The sequence below is a fragment of the Hakea prostrata genome, chromosome 1, assembly GCF_041222555.1.
Source record: "Hakea prostrata isolate BN-2017 chromosome 1, UWA_Hpros_2, whole genome shotgun sequence".
NCBI classification, from domain to species: Eukaryota; Viridiplantae; Streptophyta; class Magnoliopsida; order Proteales; family Proteaceae; genus Hakea; species Hakea prostrata.
This window is the reverse complement of record NC_142600.1, coordinates 14,989,130-15,009,601: the sequence shown is the minus strand read 5'-3', so window position 1 is coordinate 15,009,601 and position 20,472 is coordinate 14,989,130. Positions and strand designations below refer to the sequence as shown.

General features: G+C 37.3%; 2 protein-coding genes and 1 non-coding gene across 4 annotated transcripts; 2 read left to right on the top strand and 1 right to left on the bottom strand.

Annotated features, from left to right (window-relative positions):
- Positions 1-895: 895 nt before the first annotated feature.
- LOC149027758 (laccase-4-like) lies at positions 896-3,834 on the top strand. 2 transcript variants are annotated; one of them, XM_089165572.1, is made up of 5 exons: positions 896-1,036; positions 1,600-1,751; positions 1,865-2,238; positions 2,348-3,280; positions 3,368-3,834. In XM_089165572.1, the coding sequence occupies exons 1-5, from the start codon at positions 902-904 to the stop codon at positions 3,496-3,498; spliced, it is 1,725 nt and encodes a 574-aa protein (XP_089021698.1). In that variant the 5' UTR covers positions 896-901; the 3' UTR covers positions 3,499-3,834. The 2 variants fall into 2 exon arrangements, with proteins under 2 accessions (XP_089021698.1, XP_089021689.1); XM_089165563.1 differs by having other exon boundaries at positions 2,342-3,280.
- TRNAV-CAC (transfer RNA valine (anticodon CAC)) lies at positions 1,483-1,556 on the bottom strand. The gene has a single exon. It is a non-coding gene; the product is annotated as a tRNA-Val (tRNA).
- Positions 3,835-6,986: 3,152 nt separating the features above from the next.
- Positions 6,987-13,815, top strand: LOC149027757 (KRR1 family protein). Its single transcript, XM_089165550.1, is given in 3 exon segments — positions 6,987-7,548; positions 7,550-8,860; positions 8,862-13,815. Coding segments are annotated over 3 exon segments (1,917 nt in total). The 5' UTR covers positions 6,987-7,053; the 3' UTR covers positions 8,973-13,815.
- Positions 13,816-20,472: the final 6,657 nt, after the last annotated feature.

Below are 20,472 nucleotides of genomic sequence, written 5' to 3'. Positions count from 1 at the left end.
CGACCAGAGCTTCTTCCAAAATATATATACCAAATCATGATGATGATGGTGAAATGTTTGGCTCATCTTGCTAAGCTAACCCCAAGCATCATTACAAAATCTTAAATTTGTTGGGTTTTACTTGATAAACTATCTTCTCATGTAGAACATTATGATGATACAAGGGAGGGCCAAGTATGTTGGACAGGTATTTAAAAAACAGAGATATACATAGATATCTCAAAACTGTCTTTTTTTAATAGAATTGCAAACAGAATGTAGTGATACAATATTATATTAAAAAAATAATAATAAAATAAAAACCAAAACATACCATGCACAACACTTTTACTACTACAAGATCATGTACGAAAGGTATACATAAATCCCATTTTTTACATGACTTTTTTAGGTTCCTTTACAGGAAAGCAAAGACCAGAAAACCAAAATAAAAAATGAAAGAAAGGTATAAGAAAAAGACTCCAGTTTTCATATGAAGCATGAAAAATAGACTAGGTGGACCGTATTAAAATCCTGATTGTACTGTTTCTCCTATTCTAAGGTGTAAGTGATAAGCACTTCACTTCTTAAGTCTTTGAAATCCCTTTTAACCTTACATTTCCATGCCACCTAACTCCAATTTGTAGTTAGGGTCGGCTAGCTTTAACTTTGCAAACTTTGAATTGATTGAAGTGGTAGAACAGTTTAAGAACAGACCTTATTTGAAGAATTATTTAAGAAGAAGAACATAGGGAATAAAACTACTTTATGTAATATGTAAGAAAACCATTCAATGATCAAATTCCTACTTGGTATAAGGAAAAATATCTTGTTAGCGAAGGATCTCCTTCACCTAACTAGGAAAAATGACATGGCAGCCAAAAACCCATCTCTTTATAAACTTAGTTTTTGCCATTCATTCATGAGAACACCAAGAGGAACCAAGAAGAAAGAGAAAAAGAGCAGCGCGATGGAGTCTTGGATTCGTGTGTTTCTTCTGATGGCTTGTTTGTGTCCTTTCATGGTTGAGGGTAGAGTTCGACATTACAAGTTCAATGTAAGTAAAAGCCATCTATGATTTTAAAGGTTAGAATTTGTTTTTAAATGTGTAATTAGATAATAAAAATAACTTAAAATTCATTGTTATCAACTTTTAATGTATTCCAAATTTAGCTAGTTACCCTTACTTCTAGTTTTATTGATTAGCTAAACTACTTCTAAAAGCCATATTAAGAAGGTTTTTGACCTTCTGTGAATAATGCCCAATTGATATTCTAAGACTAATAGAATACCTTTAAACCATTTGTAAGGAATCAAATTCCTCTAATGTGATAGGATTACTACTTTTTATTTCATGAAAAAAAAATGAAAATTAGAGTTTTCTATGCTAAAAAGCAAGAATTAATGCTTAATTTTGGGTTTCCTAAAATTATAATATTTGTTATGCAAATTAAAAAAGAATTAAAGCTTAACTGGAGTTTTCCACAACTGAAATTTTTTTTTTGTCTGAGCCCGGGTTCGAACCGGGGACCTCTAGTGTGTGAGACTAGCGTGATGACCAACTACACCACCCAGACCTGGTGGTTTGAAGATTTCAGTTTTTTAATTTGGCTTATACAGGTTGTGACCAGAAACATGAGTAGACTGTGTTCAAGCAAGCCAATTATCACCGTTAACGGACGTTTCCCTGGGCCCACACTCTACGCAAGAGAAGACGATAACGTGCTTGTCAAAGTTACAAACCACGTCAAGTACAACGTTACAGTTCACTGGTGAGACAACCAACCTATGTAAATGACCACGTTATCCATCGTCAAATAGATATTCCAGCTTAAGTTATGTGATTTTCTGGGGATTAATGGAGATTTAAATTTAATGGCGACAGGCATGGGGTCCGACAGCTTCGAACGGGTTGGTCTGATGGGCCGGCATACATCACACAATGCCCGATCCAGCCGGGTCAGTCCTACACCTACAACTTCACCATCACCGGCCAAAGAGGCACACTTTGGTGGCATGCACATATAAACTGGCTAAGGGTCTCCGTTCATGGCGCCATCGTCATCTTGCCTAAGCGGGGCATTCCTTACCCGTTTCCCAAACCCGATAAAGAAGTGGTTGTTATATTAGCTGAATGGTGGAAATCCGACACCGAAACCGTTATCAACCAGGCCATGGCATCTGGTACAGCACCAAATGTCTCTGATGCACACACCATTAATGGCCACCCAGGGCCACTCTCTCCTTGCTCCTCACAAGGTAATCATAATCCTCTTATAAGTTTCTGAATTAAGATTTTGATGTATGGGTGGATTATTAAGTTCTTTAAACATTTGATGAATTGATTGATAATGGAATGAAGGTACAGGAGGATTCAAGTTACAAGTAGAGAGTGGAAAGACATACTTGCTACGAATCGTCAATGCTGCACTGAACGAGGAGCTCTTCTTCAAGGTCGCTGGTCATAACCTGACAGTGGTGGAAGTTGATGCCGTCTACACCAAGCCCTTCACCACAGACACCTTACTCCTCACCCCTGGCCAGACCACAAATGTCCTACTCACCGCCGACCGTAGTGCCGGAAAATACTTAGTTGTAGTTTCTCCTTTCATGGACTCTCCAGTTGCAGTTGACAATACGACTGCAACAGCAACAGTTCACTACTCCGGCACCTTATCTTCTTCTGCAACCACCCTTACCCAACCTCCCCCACAGAATGCAACCGCAGTTGCAAACAAATTCATCACTTCTATCAAAAGCTTAAATTCGAAACTGTATCCAGCCAAGGTACCATTAACTGTGGATCATAATCTTCTATTCACAGTAGGACTTGGTATCAATCCTTGTGCTACTTGTGTCAATGGAACCAAAGTAGTTGCAGATATCAACAATATCAGCTTTGTCATGCCAACATTTGCATTGCTTCAAGCACATTACTTCAACGTCAGTGGAGTATTCACTACTGATTTCCCTGGAAACCCACCCATCACTTTCAATTATACCGGTAACCCACCGGGTACTGCGCCGGCAAACATGAACACCTTGAATGGTACAAGGCTTTACAGGCTACCTTATAATGCAACGGTTGAACTTGTATTACAAGATACAGGGGTCATTGCTCCAGAGAACCATCCTATCCATCTTCATGGCTTCAACTTCTTCCAGGTTGGAAGAGGTCTTGGGAATTTCAATCCCAAAAAGGATCCCAAAAAATTCAATCTTGTTGACCCAGTTGAAAGGAACACCATTGGAGTTCCATCGGGTGGTTGGGTTGCAATGAGATTCACAGCTGATAATCCAGGTAAAATTCTCACTACTCATCGTCATCTACAGAACTGAAGATCGACCTTGAACTATTTTAATGGCTTCTCTCTTGCTGTGTTGATAGGTGTCTGGTTCTTGCATTGTCATCTAGAAGTACACACGACATGGGGACTTAAGATGGCATTTTTAGTAGACAATGGAAATGGTCCAAGTGAGTCGCTTATACCTCCACCAAGTGATCTTCCAACTTGTTGAAGGGAGCCAAAGGCTCTATTGATCACATCATTTTGAGTGGACTGTCGCACACGTTGAAGAAAGAGAACCATGAACTGAAGATTCATAAGAAGAACATGAAGCCATGGCACAAATCAATAAACAACAAAGGTTTAGGGCTTGTTTTTAGAGAAAACAGGGAAAGGTGTTGAAGCAGAGGCCAATAAAAAATAAAAAAGCAGAGCGAACAAAAAGAAAATCTTACTTTTTTTTTTTTTTAACCTTTTATTCTTCTTATATACAAAAATTTCATTTTTTTAGCTACTGTGTACTTGAATCCCTGTGGTCAAATGCATATTAAAGAACAAGTTATTTATATACACCATTGTCATCTTAAATTCCGACCCAATTACTAAAAAACAAATATTTAGAAGAGATTGTATGTAACTTAGATGTTTTGAGAATTCTTTTTCTTCTAGAGTTGGGAGGTGAAACATTTTAATCAGGAACTTATTGAAAATTATGTTTTAACCAATGCCACTGTGGTACTATCATATTTTCTTATTGATCAATCACTGAAGCTGAGATTATAACTCAGAGCTTAAATTCATCAAGAAGATAACGTTAAGTTGAAACCCTACATCAATGAGAACCAAAAAGTTTTTTGGTTTAGTCAAGTTTATCCTGACATATCCACCTACTTCACTTTATAGAGAAGAGCTTTTTTAATCCCTGTTAACAAGACGAAGACATCAAGATTGCAAAGTATATATAATCCATTGTTCATACTCTTAGTTTCATTGCTATGTAATAAGTATGCGTGCAAACCATTGAAGGAACAAAATATCCTATGGGAAGAGGAAGAAGTAACATTGCAAGTTTTGGTTTACATTGATATAGATTTTCAAATAAAATTGTCCATATAATATCCATTGTCCATATTATAGAATTCTAGTTATATTTCCTGTCTAGAATAGAAAGCTCCTTATCAAAACCAAATGATGAGCATGTGTAGCAGCCAAGCTAAAGAAACTAATCTATACTGTGGAAGTAGAAGCTTGTCAAATCTCAAGACCATACTCTAGGATTTTGGATTGGTTGTCTAACTAGTTCCTTCTAGAAGCCAAAAACAAGAGCTTCACTCCTTCATTAAGTTGTTCATTAGTATTAAAATTTTGTGTTCCTCCAATTTCCTAATTATGTTTTTATTTGTGTTGGTTTAGCTCAGATGATTAGTGAATGAGCTAGTTTATCATTGGTCTGATTACTACCACGAGGTGCTCTATAATAAAAGTAAGGTGATGAAATTGGAAATTGTTTCTGTCTTCCCCTTGAAGACAAAACTTTCGTCATTGGTTGGGTATTCTCAATGATATTCTTACACATGGGATCATGTTTTGGGCGTCATAGTTCCATGATTCCATTTGTGATTTGTGTGTGTATTGTGGAATTAGAAAACTGGAATAATACATTTAGGCAAGCTAAAGATCACAAGAGGTTTCGACCCAAAAAAAAAAAAACAATCAGAACAGGTGATGATAGCTTAAAAAGATCACCAGAGGTTTACAGGTTTGTTGGATTGATGAGTTAAATCTGTTGATCATTCTCCTTAAGAGCTACCTGAAAATTTTCCACTGAGCAGTCCTAGAACTTTATTTTTTTTGGGTGAAAGCAGTCCTACAACTCTGTCATGATAATAAGTCTGTTTGGAATCCCCACGAGCTAAATTTTATTTTTTTGGCCTTTATGTATATATAGCTAAAATTTTGGAATGAAAAACTGGAAAAGAAAAAAGATCTTGACTGAATATTAAATTCATCAAAGCATATCACAATCTTAATGTTTAGAAAGAACAATCAATAACTTCCCATCCACAATCTTTGGAAGAGAATTTCAGCTGACAAATTAAACATCACTACTCTATCATGAATCATAAATAAATAAAATAGATATAGGGACCATCAAAATACAAACTTAATATTGTAATAGTCCTTATGCTGCAATGCCCCATTTCTTCTTTTTATGAAGAAAGCATCTTGCTGTTTATACGACCTCAATTCACCATAATGTGTTCAAAATCATCTCACTTCATATGCTGTAAAGCCTGGTCTCATAAGATCCCTAGAGGGATGACCTATTCCAAGTTTTGACACTCACAAGCACAATGTAGCTGCTGAAAGACACAAAACTTGTCTTAATGTTTGCAGTCTGAGCTATATGCATCAGAAGAGTTGTCTATATGCAGTTTTCGTACACTATTGTAAGCAATGAATCCTGATGGGATCGAACCATCATACCTTAGAAAATTTCTAGGTGCTCTTCCGTTTGAGCTAAGGATTCACCTAAAACCTATAACCTAAATAAATTGATTCATTATCTGTACCAAGGGAATACATGTTAATCTGTAATCATTCCAACCCCATGTCCCCTAGTTCAAGGGGAAAATGCAGCATGCCTTCTATCTTCTTTCCTATTCATTACATTTTGAAGACTAGAAGGCCAGAGTTATTGTCATTAAGGATTCTTTTTGATATATAAGTTGGACTCTTTGATTTTAGAAAAGTAAAAACTAAACAAGAAAACCAAGCCAAATTAGTCAAACCATTGAAAGCTCCATTGCTTTCCCAAAACGAAAAGAAAAGGTTAGTTCAGCAACTCCATACTGTGCCTTCTTTTTTATTTTCAAAATGAACAATAATTATACAGTCTTTTACATGCCTTCTAGTCCATGGGTTCTAAGTGGGTTTGGTTAAGCACATTGACACAGTTGACCTCGCATGGATTACTCCATGGAACTTTATTCAAACATCGACGTAAACCCAAAGCAGAGCTTATATGTTGTGCACTTCAGCTTTGAAATGTGAACTGCAGGTACTATGCCTTAAGAGTTAAATTACAAAGCTTGGAACTTATTCTATCAATTACAGAAAAATATAAGTTTTTCTGACCCTTTGTTTATTTCTTGGTGGAGGTTCGGTTTAACAACCCGAATGTGAATCCTCCATCCTTCACAGCTCGGGATGATGCCAAGATAATGCAGCACATCCAAAACCTAAAACCTAAAACCTAAATTGATACATTATATGTACCAAGAGAACATAAACAAGCCTTTACCCGTTATCAATCCAAACCCAAATCCCACCGAGTTCGTAGGGAGAATGCATACCTGGTTCTCTCTTGTATGTACTTCCTCTGTTCCTTCGAATGAAACGGTTAGACTTACCGTGTTAATCGATTTTGGTTTCGTTCTCCTCCTTCCAGCAATCGTTCTTGCAATTTCTTTTGAGAGGCAAAGAAGATTCAAAAAATGAACCACTGCGATTTTGATTCATTTGGTTTGGAAGATTGAGTTCGCGGCATCGATTTATCATTTTAAGTTGTTATTCTATTATTATTTTCAACATGTACGCTATCTAACGGTTAATATTAAATCATCATACCTAATGTCCATCCAACGGCCAGGATAAACAGTACGTAAAGATCCGGAACCGTTAAACCCTAAACTCAGTTTCCTCAGTTCTAATGTTGTCTTCTTAGAATTTCACAGCGTGAAGGTCGCAATTAGGGCTCCGACTGGGTCAATAGTCCCTGAAAATAATGGTGTTGAACTTATTCGACGGCAGTGGCTCTGACGATGATGGCAACAACTCTACGATCGAAATCAACAAAGAATTTGCTCACCGTTTTGAATACAATAGGAAAAGAGAGGAATTGCAGAGATTGGAAGAGCTGAAGAAGAAAGGGCTGGCTGGAGACTCCGGGGACAGTTCTTCAGAATCCGATGACAATGAAGAGGAGGAGGATGATTTGATTGTTTCAGGTAAGAAAGAGTTAGAGTTCCTAAATGCTCTTGTTAAGGTTAAGAATAGGGATCCAATTCTTATGCAGAAAGATGCGAAACTCTTCGAATCTGATGAAGACAAAGATGGCGAAGAAGAAGAAGAGGAGGAGGAGGAGGAGGAGGAGAAGCCCAAATCGACAAAAAAGGATAAGCCTATGTATTTGAAGGACGTAGTGGCGAAACATCTGATTGAAGAAGGACCCGAGTTCGAAGAACGTAATGCAGAATCTCATGTGAAGAGTTATTCGGAAGACACTGGAGGAGCATCGACAGGCTCTCTTGAATGTGGCTGAAGAGGCTTCCGATGATGATGGTGGAGATCTCTTCAAGGAAAAGAAAGGAAATCAGGGTGAGGATTTGGAAGATGCTGAAGGTGGGAATGATGATGAAATTCAGAATAGGCTTGACGAATATTTTGGTAAGGACGAAAATTTGGATGAGAATGAGATCTTTTTGAAAAACTTTTTCCTGAAAAAGATGTGGGTGGACAAAGATGATAAAGGTCCCGAATTATATGATGTCTCAGAAGATGAGGAAGAAGTGGAGAAGCAAGAGAAATACGAAGCAGAGTACAACTTCCGTTACGAGGAGGGTGCGGAGGATCGCGTGTTGGGTCACTCGCGAATCACAGAGGGTTCAGTTCGGAAAAAGGAGAATGCCCGGAAACTGCAAAGGAAGAGCAAGAAGGAGCGGATGGCTCAGGCAGAACTCGAGAGGAAAGAGGAACTCAAACATTTAAAGAACCTGAAGAAGAAGGAAATCATGGAGAAGCTACAAAAAGTACGGTCCATTGCTGGTATATCCGATGGTGGGGTTTGTGCATTGGATGAAGATGATCTGGAGGAAGAATTTGATCCTGAGGAGTTCGATAAGAAGATGAAGAAAATATTTGGTGAAGATTATTATAACGCACAGGATGTGGATCCTGATTTTTGCAGCGATCAGGATGTAGATGATGATGATCTTAAGAAGCCCAATTTTGATAAAGAAGATGAGTTGCTTGGGCTTCCAAAAGGTTGGGATATAGGGGATTCTGCTGAGGAGGAGGAGGCCTCAGAAAGCAAAGCTGACCCGATGGATGTTGAAGGCTCAGATGACCAGCACCAAGAGGAAAAGGATCCTCATGAACGAGGTAAGCGCAAGAGGAAGCACAAAATTTCTCTTCAGGAGAAGGCCTTCCAGGATAAAGCATGGGATGAGTACTATAATTTAGACTATGAAGATACAATAGGGGACATAAAGACACGATTCAAATATGCTTCAGTTCCACCCAAGAGATATGGGTTGAGTGCTGCAGAAGTTCTAATCATGGATGACAAGGATTTGAATCAGTATGTTTCCTTGAAAAAGCTTGCTCCTTACCAAGAAAGGGAATGGAAGGTACCTAGGATCAAGAGATATGAGCAGAAGGTGAAGAATAAGATGCTTCTCCAAGGAGTAAATGAGAAGGTTCAGAAGGCTGGCCTCAAGCATAAGTCAAAGGTTGGTGATCTCACAAAAGCTCCAGCAACAGGTTCCAAGGAGCAGGAGGAAGCACTCCAACTGAATGGTGAAGTGGGTATATTCCAAGGGAGTAAGGAGAAGGCGCCGTCATGCTGAACTCAAACCATGCCATTCAAGGCTTATGGCATATGGAAAGATCCAACCAAAATCTAAAAATAAGAGAAAACATTGATAACAGTAGCAATTTACCAAGGAGGTAATTTCGGAAGTGAACTTCTGCTTCTTTTTAAGATATTAGTCGAATTTGTAACTTTATCTGGATGCTATGGATTAGACTGGTTTAATTTATTCCGATGAAGCTTCCTTATAATATGCAGGTCCTTGGAGACTCTTTAGGAGATTTTGAACAGCTGAGGTGTCGATTGTTGTCTATCTATTCTTTTTGTACAAGTAGGTGTCTGGCATAATCTGGTCAGTTATGCCTAGTAAGCAAGATTCAAGAAACACTGCTTTCTGTTTTTTATTTTTCTAAATTGGTTTTAGTATATTTCTCCATGTATTGCTGTTATAGTTGTAACTCATTGGCACTGTGTGGGCTTGTTTGCCTTCTGAACTAATTGTTTGAACTTCTTCGGTGCATTCTAGTTCCTTTCTAATGTAATTTGAACCAAGGAATACATAATCAATGTACTAGGATTTCAAATTTTACATGTCTATCTTTAACTAGCAAATTAGACAATATTGAGGACGTATGTAGTTATATTACCAGATGTGCACAAATGAGGAGTAAAAATAGTCACCTGAAGCAAAAAAAAAAAAAAAAAGGCTAGTGGCAATGTGATACATAATTTTTCATCCTGTTGCACTTCTCTTTAATGGGATTGCTAAATTTCTTGGGAACCTTTCTCTTGTGTTTCTGCCTTTGGAAATTGGAGGCTTGCTTTGAACTTGTGGTATTGCATTATTTCGAGTCTTCTACATTGTGTTTGTGGGGCCACGTAATTTTGAACCTTAATCACTATTAGTTAAGAACAACTAGTGGCACTTTGTCTAGTAAATGTGGACTAGATTATGAAAAAACTTCACATGGGGCTTTTACGTTACTAAATCGTTGCCATTTCCCAAAATAATAGAAGGACTACTGCTGGAAACAATTCGAGAATAATTTCTTATGAGAGGATGCTAGGCAGGAGGGATCATTTTGCCAAATTGAAATTAGATACAGATTTGAGGAGAATGTCTCATTTTCTGAGAATTGAATAAAGAAACTTGTTTGGTCTGTTTTTCTTGTGGCGATTATGTCAGCATATGCTCATGGATAAGAAGTTACATGGGTAACATATGTATTTGTCAAGAAAATGCAATTAATTTTAGAATGAGTGGGATAGAAAGAGACTACTGAGGTTCTGTTGCAGATCATGATTGGATAAGCTTGTTTTTTCAGAATAATTCTAGGGTTGGTTATATTCATGTTGGCTTGTCATTGCTCCCATGGGGTCTTCTGATGTTATGGCCGACTTTATGGACCCAACATATGGGTAATCAGGTTGTGCACCAGATTAGATGTTCTAATTACACGCATTTACTTTGTTGACATTGTTCTTTAATTGAACTTGTTCAACCAATGGTCCAGTTTAACTAATTCTGGTAGTTTTCTAGCAAGTGTTCAGTAGGTTGGATTAGGACTTTGTTTAGAGTTTGTTTTAGTTTCCTAGGCAGTTTGAATTACCTAATAGGTGAAGGATTTGGGTTATGTCTTTTTAATGTAGGAATCTAATTTTGATTCTTCTGTATGAGCTTGTAAGGGGCATTTGATTAATGAAAGAGCTTTTGTTTCTCATCTTCTTCTCCGTTTAATAATAATATTTTGTCTTATATTTGATAAAGGCAGGTAGGATCAGTGCTTGATCTGATTGATCTCAGCCTTGAGGTTCCCACTCCGGGTGATCCTTGACACCTTTTAAGCTTTCTCTATTTTTCTGTAGAGCAGTCTGATGTCAAGCCCTTTGGTGCTTTATTTTTCCATGGTCATCATCTCCCCAGTATATTTGGAGCACCAAACCCTGGACTTTGCTAGAATTCTAGTTGATTTTGATGGCTAGAACTTCAGTTATGGAGGTGGACTCAATTAAGAAGCTTAGTAGTTTATGGAGCAATTTGGATGATGGAGGGGATGGGAGATGGACTTTTAAACCAATTAAATTCAGTCACCTACCTGGTTTTGTTAGAGGAGCAGCAGCAGGCCTATATCAATAGCTTGGGAGTGAGTTCTCTTCAGCTTGATGGTCTCAACGGAAGCAGCAACTCAGTACAGCAATTGCGGATTTGAAGTAAAAGAAAAAGAGGCAACAATAGGTTGAGGTGGATTTAGCCCTTATCGGGCATCTCTTCAGCTTGATAGTCTCAACAGAAGCAGCAGCTCAGGACAGCGATTGTGAATTTTGAACTAGAGGAAAAAGAGGCAACAATAGGTGGAGGTGTGATTTAGCCATTAGGGGCCATGGCGGGTCAGGGTTGGGGGTTGAGTACTGCCTTGTGTATTTTAAGAGCTGTGGCACTAGCTATCCAGTTTGCATAAAATAATAGAAATCATTAATTTTAAGAAAGTAAATATGCCAAGTATAGACTGATCCTCATCTCTACAAATAAAATGGGGGAAAAAAGAAACTAAATAAAATCTTCAATCCTTCAAAACTGCAGATGCAAGCGCACCCAACGTCCCAGCAAACTTCTTAGAATACTCCAAGGTCAAAAGGGACTGTGACACTGTTCACTTAGGGTCTAACAGGGTTACTTGGCTGGCAGACCTCATAGACCAAGCCAATAGAACTTGGAACAATGACCTTATCAGAGAATGTTTTCATGAGGATTAGGTTAGCCCTTCTTCCTAAAGAGGACCAGCAGACATGGGGTTCAGCTTCCACTGGTGTTTTTTTCTCTTCTGAGTCAGCCTACTGTGATTTAGTTGATAGGGAGAGGGATCAGTATAGAGGGACAGAGCTACAGCAACTTCAAATCCTTGGATTCATGAATTGGTTTTTTGACCCCGTTTGGTTGGAAAACATTGGGCGGTTAATGAATCCAGCGATTTCAACTTTTAGGCTAAAAATGTGAATGAGCCGAGTCCTGGAGATGGGGTGGAATGAGCTGATTCTACCCTCACTATAAAAGGTGAGACATCGGTGGATTCACGCTGACGGAACGATAACCTCAAACGAGTCTTGCGTTCTTTCGACAAACGGTGGTGCTCAAGGCGAAGGTTTACCTGAAGCTTGAAGGAAGAGGCAACCAACGAGTTCAGCAGTCGATACTGTTACCCATCATCTCTCCTTAATCAACTGAGAAAGAAGGAGAGATGCCTAGCGTTGTTGTGAAGTTATATAGTGTATTTTTCAAATTCCTCCACAAACAACGTTTGCTGAATCATTGCCAAAGTTCTTTGGTTGATTACAAGTTTGATAAGCCTTTTGGTGTGACTACGCTCCCCGAATAATCAGTCGCTGCCACAAATCCTACCTTCGTCGACAGTGTTGCCACCAAAGACATTCACATTGATCCTTTCACTTCCCTTTCCGTCCGTATCTTCCTCCCTAAGACATGCCTTGCTGCATCCGATTCTGATTCCAAACTCCAATCTAGGGCTAAGATCAAGGCTTCTGAGAGGTCCTTTGGTCTTGATTCTCCACATTCTTCCATCAATGACCAGGACAGTCTCCATCGTTGCAACAGCTATGGTAATTCTCTTTTGAGGAAACGTTATGGCGGTTCTGAAGTCCAGAGATCTGATATCCATCGACATATCATTGACACATTTGGTGCGACTATAGTGGAGCCTTGGTTAGCTGCCCATGGAGATCCCACGAGGTATCCTTAGATCCACTACCCTTTTCTGCTTTATCTGATATTGAACGATTTGTTGCCCCCCATCTTACATTTGTTTTGTTTTAAGAAACTACTCGTTTCTTTTCTAAGACCAAGTTCTGCAATGTGACACTTGTATGGAAAATTTATATTGCATCTACTTATTGAAGTATTGATTCTTAAATAAGTGGGTTGCTGTAATGGAAGTACGCTTGTAAGCATTGCGTTTTCTTCTTCCCTGTTTTTTTTAAATAAAATTTTGGTTATAGGTCAATATTACTACTAACAAATGGCTGGACTTGCACAAAATTATATGATTCTCAAACGTCATGAAAGATCAGTTTTTATTGTGAATTGTAGATTAATAATACAAGATTGAGCGTAGTGTGATTTTATAGCCACTCAGTATTCAATTTGTCCCTGTGAAACATGTTTTGGTACCAGTTTACAATCCTGCCTGATGCAGACCTGGAATTGGGCTGCTATGTTGGGCTTTTAGGAAGGGGAATTAGAAGAACAGTAAGATCATTATTAGAAGAAGAATTGGGATTGGAAATAATTCACTTACTATTGTTGAAGATATTCTTGAATAGCAAGTTGAACAATAGAAGTTACTCTTGGGAAAGAAAAGAGAAGAAGTGAAGATAAAGAAAGAAATCAAAGAAAGGAATGGCCTTAGTCGAATGCACCGCCAAACAGCATTGAAGCTCTCATAAAAAGTCATATCCATTACTCAAATAATCTCTTGACGGGGTATGCATTACATAGATATAGACCTTCTAAAATTTCTAATTTGACTCGAAAAAAGACTAAAAGTCTCAAGAAGTGTACATAAAATGAATATATGTAAATTTATGAATCTGTTTCCATGTATGCTGTCATTTGTTTCCTCTAATTCCTATCAAACTAGTTGAGTCTTTTATCCTGTTTTGTGATAAGATGAAGAGAATGAGATCTTTGGAAATTTATGCCTTGTTTTTGCATATCTGTGAATTAATTGGCATATTGCCCAATATATGCTGTTAAATCTGTTGCACATTCATACCCAAAAAGAAAAGAAAAGAATTTTGTTGTCATATATGTTGTTTGAAGTTTGAACATTAGATTCAGTCATTCTGGTATTATGTAATATTTCCTTGGTTCATAAGAAGATGCTGCCTTTATTTGGAAACCACATTTAAAACATAAGCCATCCAGTTCTGTTTTTCAACCAGTCCTTTACCTTTTTTGACATATTTCTCTCACCATCCTTTTATTTATTTATTTATTTTCTCTCTAAATGAAATATTTGGCTCCACTTTTTAGCTATTGTCTTTTCTACTATGGCCTTGACACCCCCCCCACCCCCCCCCCCCCACCCCGAAGAATGCTCTGTTAGTACTTTCAAGTACTCCATAGGATCCATGAAAGATTTGAAAACCTGGTGGAGGCTTTTGAATATAGTCTAGGAGACTAGGACTAACTAGAAAAAATGGAAAAGACCCGGGTGCCCTTAAAATTTGAAATGGGTTAGAATTGCATAAATGTGACAACTTGAACCAAAGCTGAACCAAGCCTTGGTAGTTAAATCTCTGGTTAATCTTGAAATCTAACTTTTCTAGTTTGTTAGTCTTGAAGTTTTATGTATTCAAAACCACAAAAGCAGGTGTAAAACGAAATGTAGTGCTCATAAAGTCGTCTTTAGTTCCCCCTTGTCTTCTACTATATCAAACTTCACAGGTGCCTAGATCTTTATGTTCATCATTTGTCGTCAGTTCATGGAACCAACAACAAGACATGTTGATCCATGAGCTTCCTCTTGTTAATCTTCATTGTCATTAGTTGGTTGCTCTCAACCACATTTTCAGTTGGGAGTTGCCCATAATATTCAATATCTGTTTTGGCTACTTGGTTTTGATGATGTCTTTGGAATTCTAGGGATAAATTTGGCAAAATGACTATAGTTGAGACAATGATAATGCTTTACCTCACTTCATAAGTATTCATAACCTAAAGATCCCTCCGATCAATTAGTGATACCTCGAAGGTTTTTTTCCCTCTTGTTTTTTGTGTGGGGGTGGGGTGGTTGGATGGGAGGAGGTTATGAAAATTCCTAACCCAGTGGAGGCTCCTTTCTCTCTCATCTTCCCCTTCCTTAGATTCTCTCAATCTGGTTCCTTTTCCCTCTCTTTCCCCAACCCATAAATGTCTATTATTGAATTATCCAAAAGTTTATGGAGGGCTTCGCAGCATTAATGCCAACTTTTTTTTTTTGGTTGTTGCCCTCTCATGAAAAATCCACTTCCATTCCTGACATGTTCTAAATTGAAATGTGGTAGTCAATGACATGTTCTAATTAAGATTCATAACTTGATATGAATCTTAAAAATATAAGATCTTTCCTTTTATTTAGTTTTATTTCTGTAGAAGTTCCCCATACCGTGGATTGGACTATCCTCTAAGTTGTTTCTTTCATTATTTTATTTTCTACATCTCATTATATAAATGTAATAGCTTGTAAGGTCATCCCAAGTTTGATGTGTTGCTGTGTGATGCAATTGGGAATGGTATGATGCCTAAGGGTTAGTGTGAGACAGATGAAGGACATTGGGGAAAGCCCTTAGCCGTATCCCTCCCCTCTTTCTCTCTCATCTTATTCTCCCCCCCCCCCCCTTTCTTCTTCCCTGCCTTCTCTTCTTCCTAGTTTCTAATTTTCTACACTGTAAAACCAAGTTCTGAAGGCTATCTACATCATCTTTGAAGGTCTTCTAACTTGCTGTTAACACTATTCTTTTGAGATCACCTTAGTGATGTTTTAGAGTTGGCATTTTGACACTTTCTTTTTGAGACAGCTGGTTAAATGAAAGTCAGTAGTAAAGGCTGCACACTTGAGATCTCTTATGGATTAGCACAAAGTTAGTTTTATCATTTACTTTAGGTTCAGATTGTGCACTGCCTAATTTGCAGCTATATACATTGAAGATAAATAAGGATGGCTTTTGTAAACATTCCTTAAGAACTTGGGTCTTTCATGACTTCTTGTCGTGTATAGAACTCTGTAGTAACCAACTTTTTGTATTGTATTACTTTAAAAATTGTGAAATTTGGAGATTTATAAAATTCAGCACTTCAATGGATTACTGATATGTATTTCTTTTCATTCTTCTTCTTCTTCTTCTTTTTTTGGGGGGGGGGGGGGTGGGGTGGGGGAAGGTTTGTTGAGAAGGAAAGGGAGTTTGCATATACTGGTTATATGGCTGCCAAAGTATTACTTTTTGGAATCATGATCCTGTTGTACCACTACTGTGGCCCTTCTTTCCCCCAACACACACACACACAAAAGGAAAGGACACCATAGTCCTCCTACACACGCTGAAAGTACTGCTACTAAACACAGGTTAGAGTAGTTTTTATTTCAAAGCTTAGTTGCAGCAAACTAACCAAAAAGAAAACAGAGCAACCACCAGTGTGGTATTCAAGCAATAAAGTAGGATTAAATCCCGAGTGTTAGGTCAACACTATCTGGAAAAAGATTTCTTGGGAACAAAAAGAGAAACTTAGGGCGCGTTTGATAACGTTCTTAAAAAATTTTCGTTCTTTGGGACGGAAGAACGGGTTAGAGTTGATAAACGGTTCTTCTTTTAGCGGACGTCAAAGTGTTCTAAAGAACGCTTTGCGAACATAAAAAGAGTTTTTACCAAAGAACGAAACGGAAGTGATAATTGGTTCAAATTGATGCCTTAAAACAAGTTTATCAAACACCAACTTATTTTTCAATCCAAAAAAAAAAACACTAACATATTCTATTTAGTGTTTTAAAAATATTTTCAGAATGGATTTATCAAACGCCTATTTTCAAGTAAAGAACGATCTTTTGCACAACATTAAAAACGGTTTTGCATAAGCGATTTCGGCGTTACAAGCATTAATATCCAACTCATCCTGTATACAAAATAGTGTAATAGTACCTCCAGATCTATGGGAACTCCAGGCTTTTGAAGCACTTCCAGAGCCATTTTTGCTTCCCCCTCACTATAATAATCCCAGAGGAACAGGTAAGTCAAAACCATTGACAGCACAACCGAGAGTCTTGGCTAATTTTGAGAGACTAACATTAGTATTTATCATCAAACTCAAACGTAGCATTATAATTTATAAATATGTTTTTACTGCATTTTGTACACTATTTTGTTCCCATAGATCTGCAGGTACTTCTAATGCATGGTAAGCTTACCTCAATCTCTTATCCCCCTCCCTAGGATTCTTCATTGCACACATGACTATCTGCTGGATTGTTTTAGTTTTAGTTTTACTACTTCATGCATGTCTTGCTAACTTCTTTGTCTTATTAAATTCTGAGAAGAATTAATTAATTAATAAATAATAGGTTTGTGTTGTTTGTAGGCACGCCGCACGCCTGCTAAATTTAATTGGGCATGGGCTGGTCTTTTTCTTTTCCCTTTTTTTTTCTTCCTCCATCGCTAGATATGAAATTTATGAGCTTCAGAGGTTTATGCAGTAAATAGACAAGTTAATGATAAATTTTAAACTAACCAAAAAATTTAATTAAAACTTCCACTGCATTTAATTTTTTTATTTAATTTTAATTTATTTTTTTAACTTATAATTTCTAGCATTGTAGGTTGCAGTTTTTCTATACTGTAGGATGCCTAGATGTATAGAGGTCTAGAGAGTTGGCATTTATGGGTATAGACACACCATTGATGTCTATTCAGAATGCAATGTTTGTAGTTTTGTTTACCTTGATGGTTTGATAATTATATTTGTAATAATGCCTTGATGGATGGCTTTTTTGGGAGTCATAAGATTAGTATCATATGGAAGACTGTAACTTCCTGTTCGTATATCAGTTGGCATGGTTTACTGATATCATCACATCAACAAAATCTGGTCTTCATTAGGAGTGTTAGTAGGCAGCATCATGCTTGACTTTGACCTATGTACTCATCGACTACACCTCATCCTAAAGTCTTATGACTTATTCAAGATTTTTGGTGAGTCTTGACTTACTTTACCAGACTGCTGCTCATCAGCCTAGGTTGAGCATAAAGGCCAAGCCTCAGACCATGCATGTATGGTGTTGCAGATTTTTATGTTCTAGGCAAACAAGTGATTTATTAGTTTTGAGAGCCAGTGTTTACTGAGGAATACAAATCAGATTTGAAGTAAGTAAAGTGGAAAACTAATCAAGAGATTGTTTTTTTTTTTTTTTGGGATGAATTTAGCTCCATTAGTAGTCAAAAAATGAAAATTAAGACTAATTGAAGCTGGCCATCAACTGGATTAAGTCATGAGCAGTGAGGTTTCCAGGGAGTCATCTTTAAGTTAAGCCTATGGGCTTGTTACTTTATATCCAACTCATCCTGTATACAAAATAGTGTCATTGAGTGGGATTATGATAGTGCCTCAGTTTTTTTTTTTTTTTTTTTTTTTTTTTCGGATGAATAATAAATTAAATTACTGAAAGCAAACAAGAGAACATGTACAAAGGGGAAAAGGGGTAGAAAGCCAATCAAGTTTCGGCACTCACTGAACTGATAAATTGGAATAATGACCATTGATGGAGTTTCTTTTTCAATGTTTAACTTTCCTTCCTCTTACCTCTTATAGCCCATTTCTTTTTGTTTTTGTGTTTTAGGGGTAACATTTTCCTCTAATAGCCATCAGCATATGCAAGCCTTATGGACATTAAAACTCTTTGCCCAGTGAAGATGAGCACAAATAGTTTCAAACCACATTAATTTCTATTTACATATTGAAACCCAACTAGTTTGATTCACCCTATGTGGTAAACCCTTGTTATAGTAAGATAATTCTTTGAAGGGATAGAAATTATAAAGATAACCATTAACAAACCAAACACCTCCCGGTTGATTTAGTTTGATTCAGTTGCAGTTGTGATTTTGACTCAAGCATTCCTTCCCTTGAATAATACGTTAAAAATGGTAGAAGCTAATAAAATCATTTTTTGAGGGTTTGCTATAGAGAAACGAATGCACTAACAAGGTTTTTTTGCGACAATTGCAGTAAGAGACCAAATTTCAAATAAGGGGTTGCACTCTAGAATTTGAAAATCTGGGTTCTGAAGCCACAAAATCTAAAACTTTATTGAAAAAACATTCCAAAGCTTGAGAGCACATTGAAAAATAACTAACATTTGTAATTTGCAACTTCTGAATAAATTGTGTATTGGATATGTCTGAAATTGGGAACTACAAATCCAAAGCACAGAACTTATTCGGAATTACAAATCTCAAGAGAAGGAATGGGTGGCCTTAGCGTCCATCTGCTAAGTTCTGCACCCTCAAAACATCGATAATTTCTCATTACTTGCGGTTCTTGTTCTGCAACTAGCATAGAGAACGGTTGAAGTTACATACAGCCAGAGCTGTGAAGTCTGTGATCTTTTATAGCGTGGAAGAAGGCAAGAAACGATAGAATTGCAGGGAACCGAGTTTGGAATCCAGAAGTCAGGTAAGAAGAAGCCCACTAACTCAATTAACTAAGGTTGCACATAGTAATGCTTATGTAATGGGCCCATCTAATTCTACATGAAAAACCCCCGGCCCACAAAGGCTTGAATTAGCCATGAAGGAAGGCCTAATGGAAGTTTTTTTTTTTTTTTTTTGTTGGCCAAACACATAAAATGAAATGCATTTAAAGAAACAAGTCTGGGGAAATCCTCCCAGTAGGAACATAGTACAAAGGATCAAGTCCTTTAGGTGGGTGCATCCACCAAACTTTAGAGATACCTAAACAACGGGCCCCCTTAGCCAAGAAATCTGCAGCAGTATTCGCTGTTCTAGAAATATATGTAAGACAACACACCGGTCAAACCCCAACAAAGAGTTCTTAATAAGTTGAAGTAAATTGGAACAGTGCCAATCTATAGCACTAGAAGGATCATGGAGACTAGAGACCACGGCTTGACAATCAGAAAAGAGTTTGATATTCTTTATCCCTAAAGTAGAAGCCACTTGAATGATGTCATATATAGCTTCTAGCTCCACTTGCTGTGTAGATAAAGCCCAACTTGCTCTCATGCGAGCAGCTATGAAAGATCCAGAAGTGGTTGCTAATGGGTTCGAATTTGAAATTTGTGGAACTGGAATGTGACTACAAGCAAAGCAATTGATCAAATTTATATTATAGAAGCCCACCGAAACCCAATCAAAGAAAACTCGTGAGAGCGAGCCGCCTCCGATGGTACAATCAAATTCTAAATAACACAATTCCTCGTAGAGAGAAATAAATGCCCGAATAGGTGAAGCTCTCTTGGGTAGGTGCTGGAATTAATGTATGATTAACTTAGTTTTTTCTTTGGCTTGGCTTTCTCATACCAAAAGAAGGTATAAATGACTCTTCTTATACCAGAGGGAGATTCTACAGCTGAGCTGAGGTGTATTTAATATATGACTTGAAACATAGGGAATGTAAATATAATTGTTTATAAACTTAGTAAGTATATATGTAATTTACTCTAAAAAAATGTATAAGTAGATAGAGTTAACATGGTTAAAAAACTTTTAGAAACTCACCTTCTTATATGATAATTATTCTCCTTTTAAGTTAATTTTCCTTTTTTATTTGAGTAATTAACTACCCTCTTTGTAAAATTACGTTTCATTGTTATGTAAACAGTAGAAATGGTTAAAAAAAAAAATAAACCATTGAATGTATTAATTTTTACATTTTATGGAGTAAATTTTGCTACATATGAAAATTTATGTCGAAACCAAAGAATTTTATTTGAGAGTTAGAATTATGGACACTAAAGTCCAGTGTATATGCAAAAATCATTCGTTCTCTACCACAATCGATGATGAATTTGCTTTCTCACTGTGCTGAGAGATTTGAATTAGCTTCAAGGC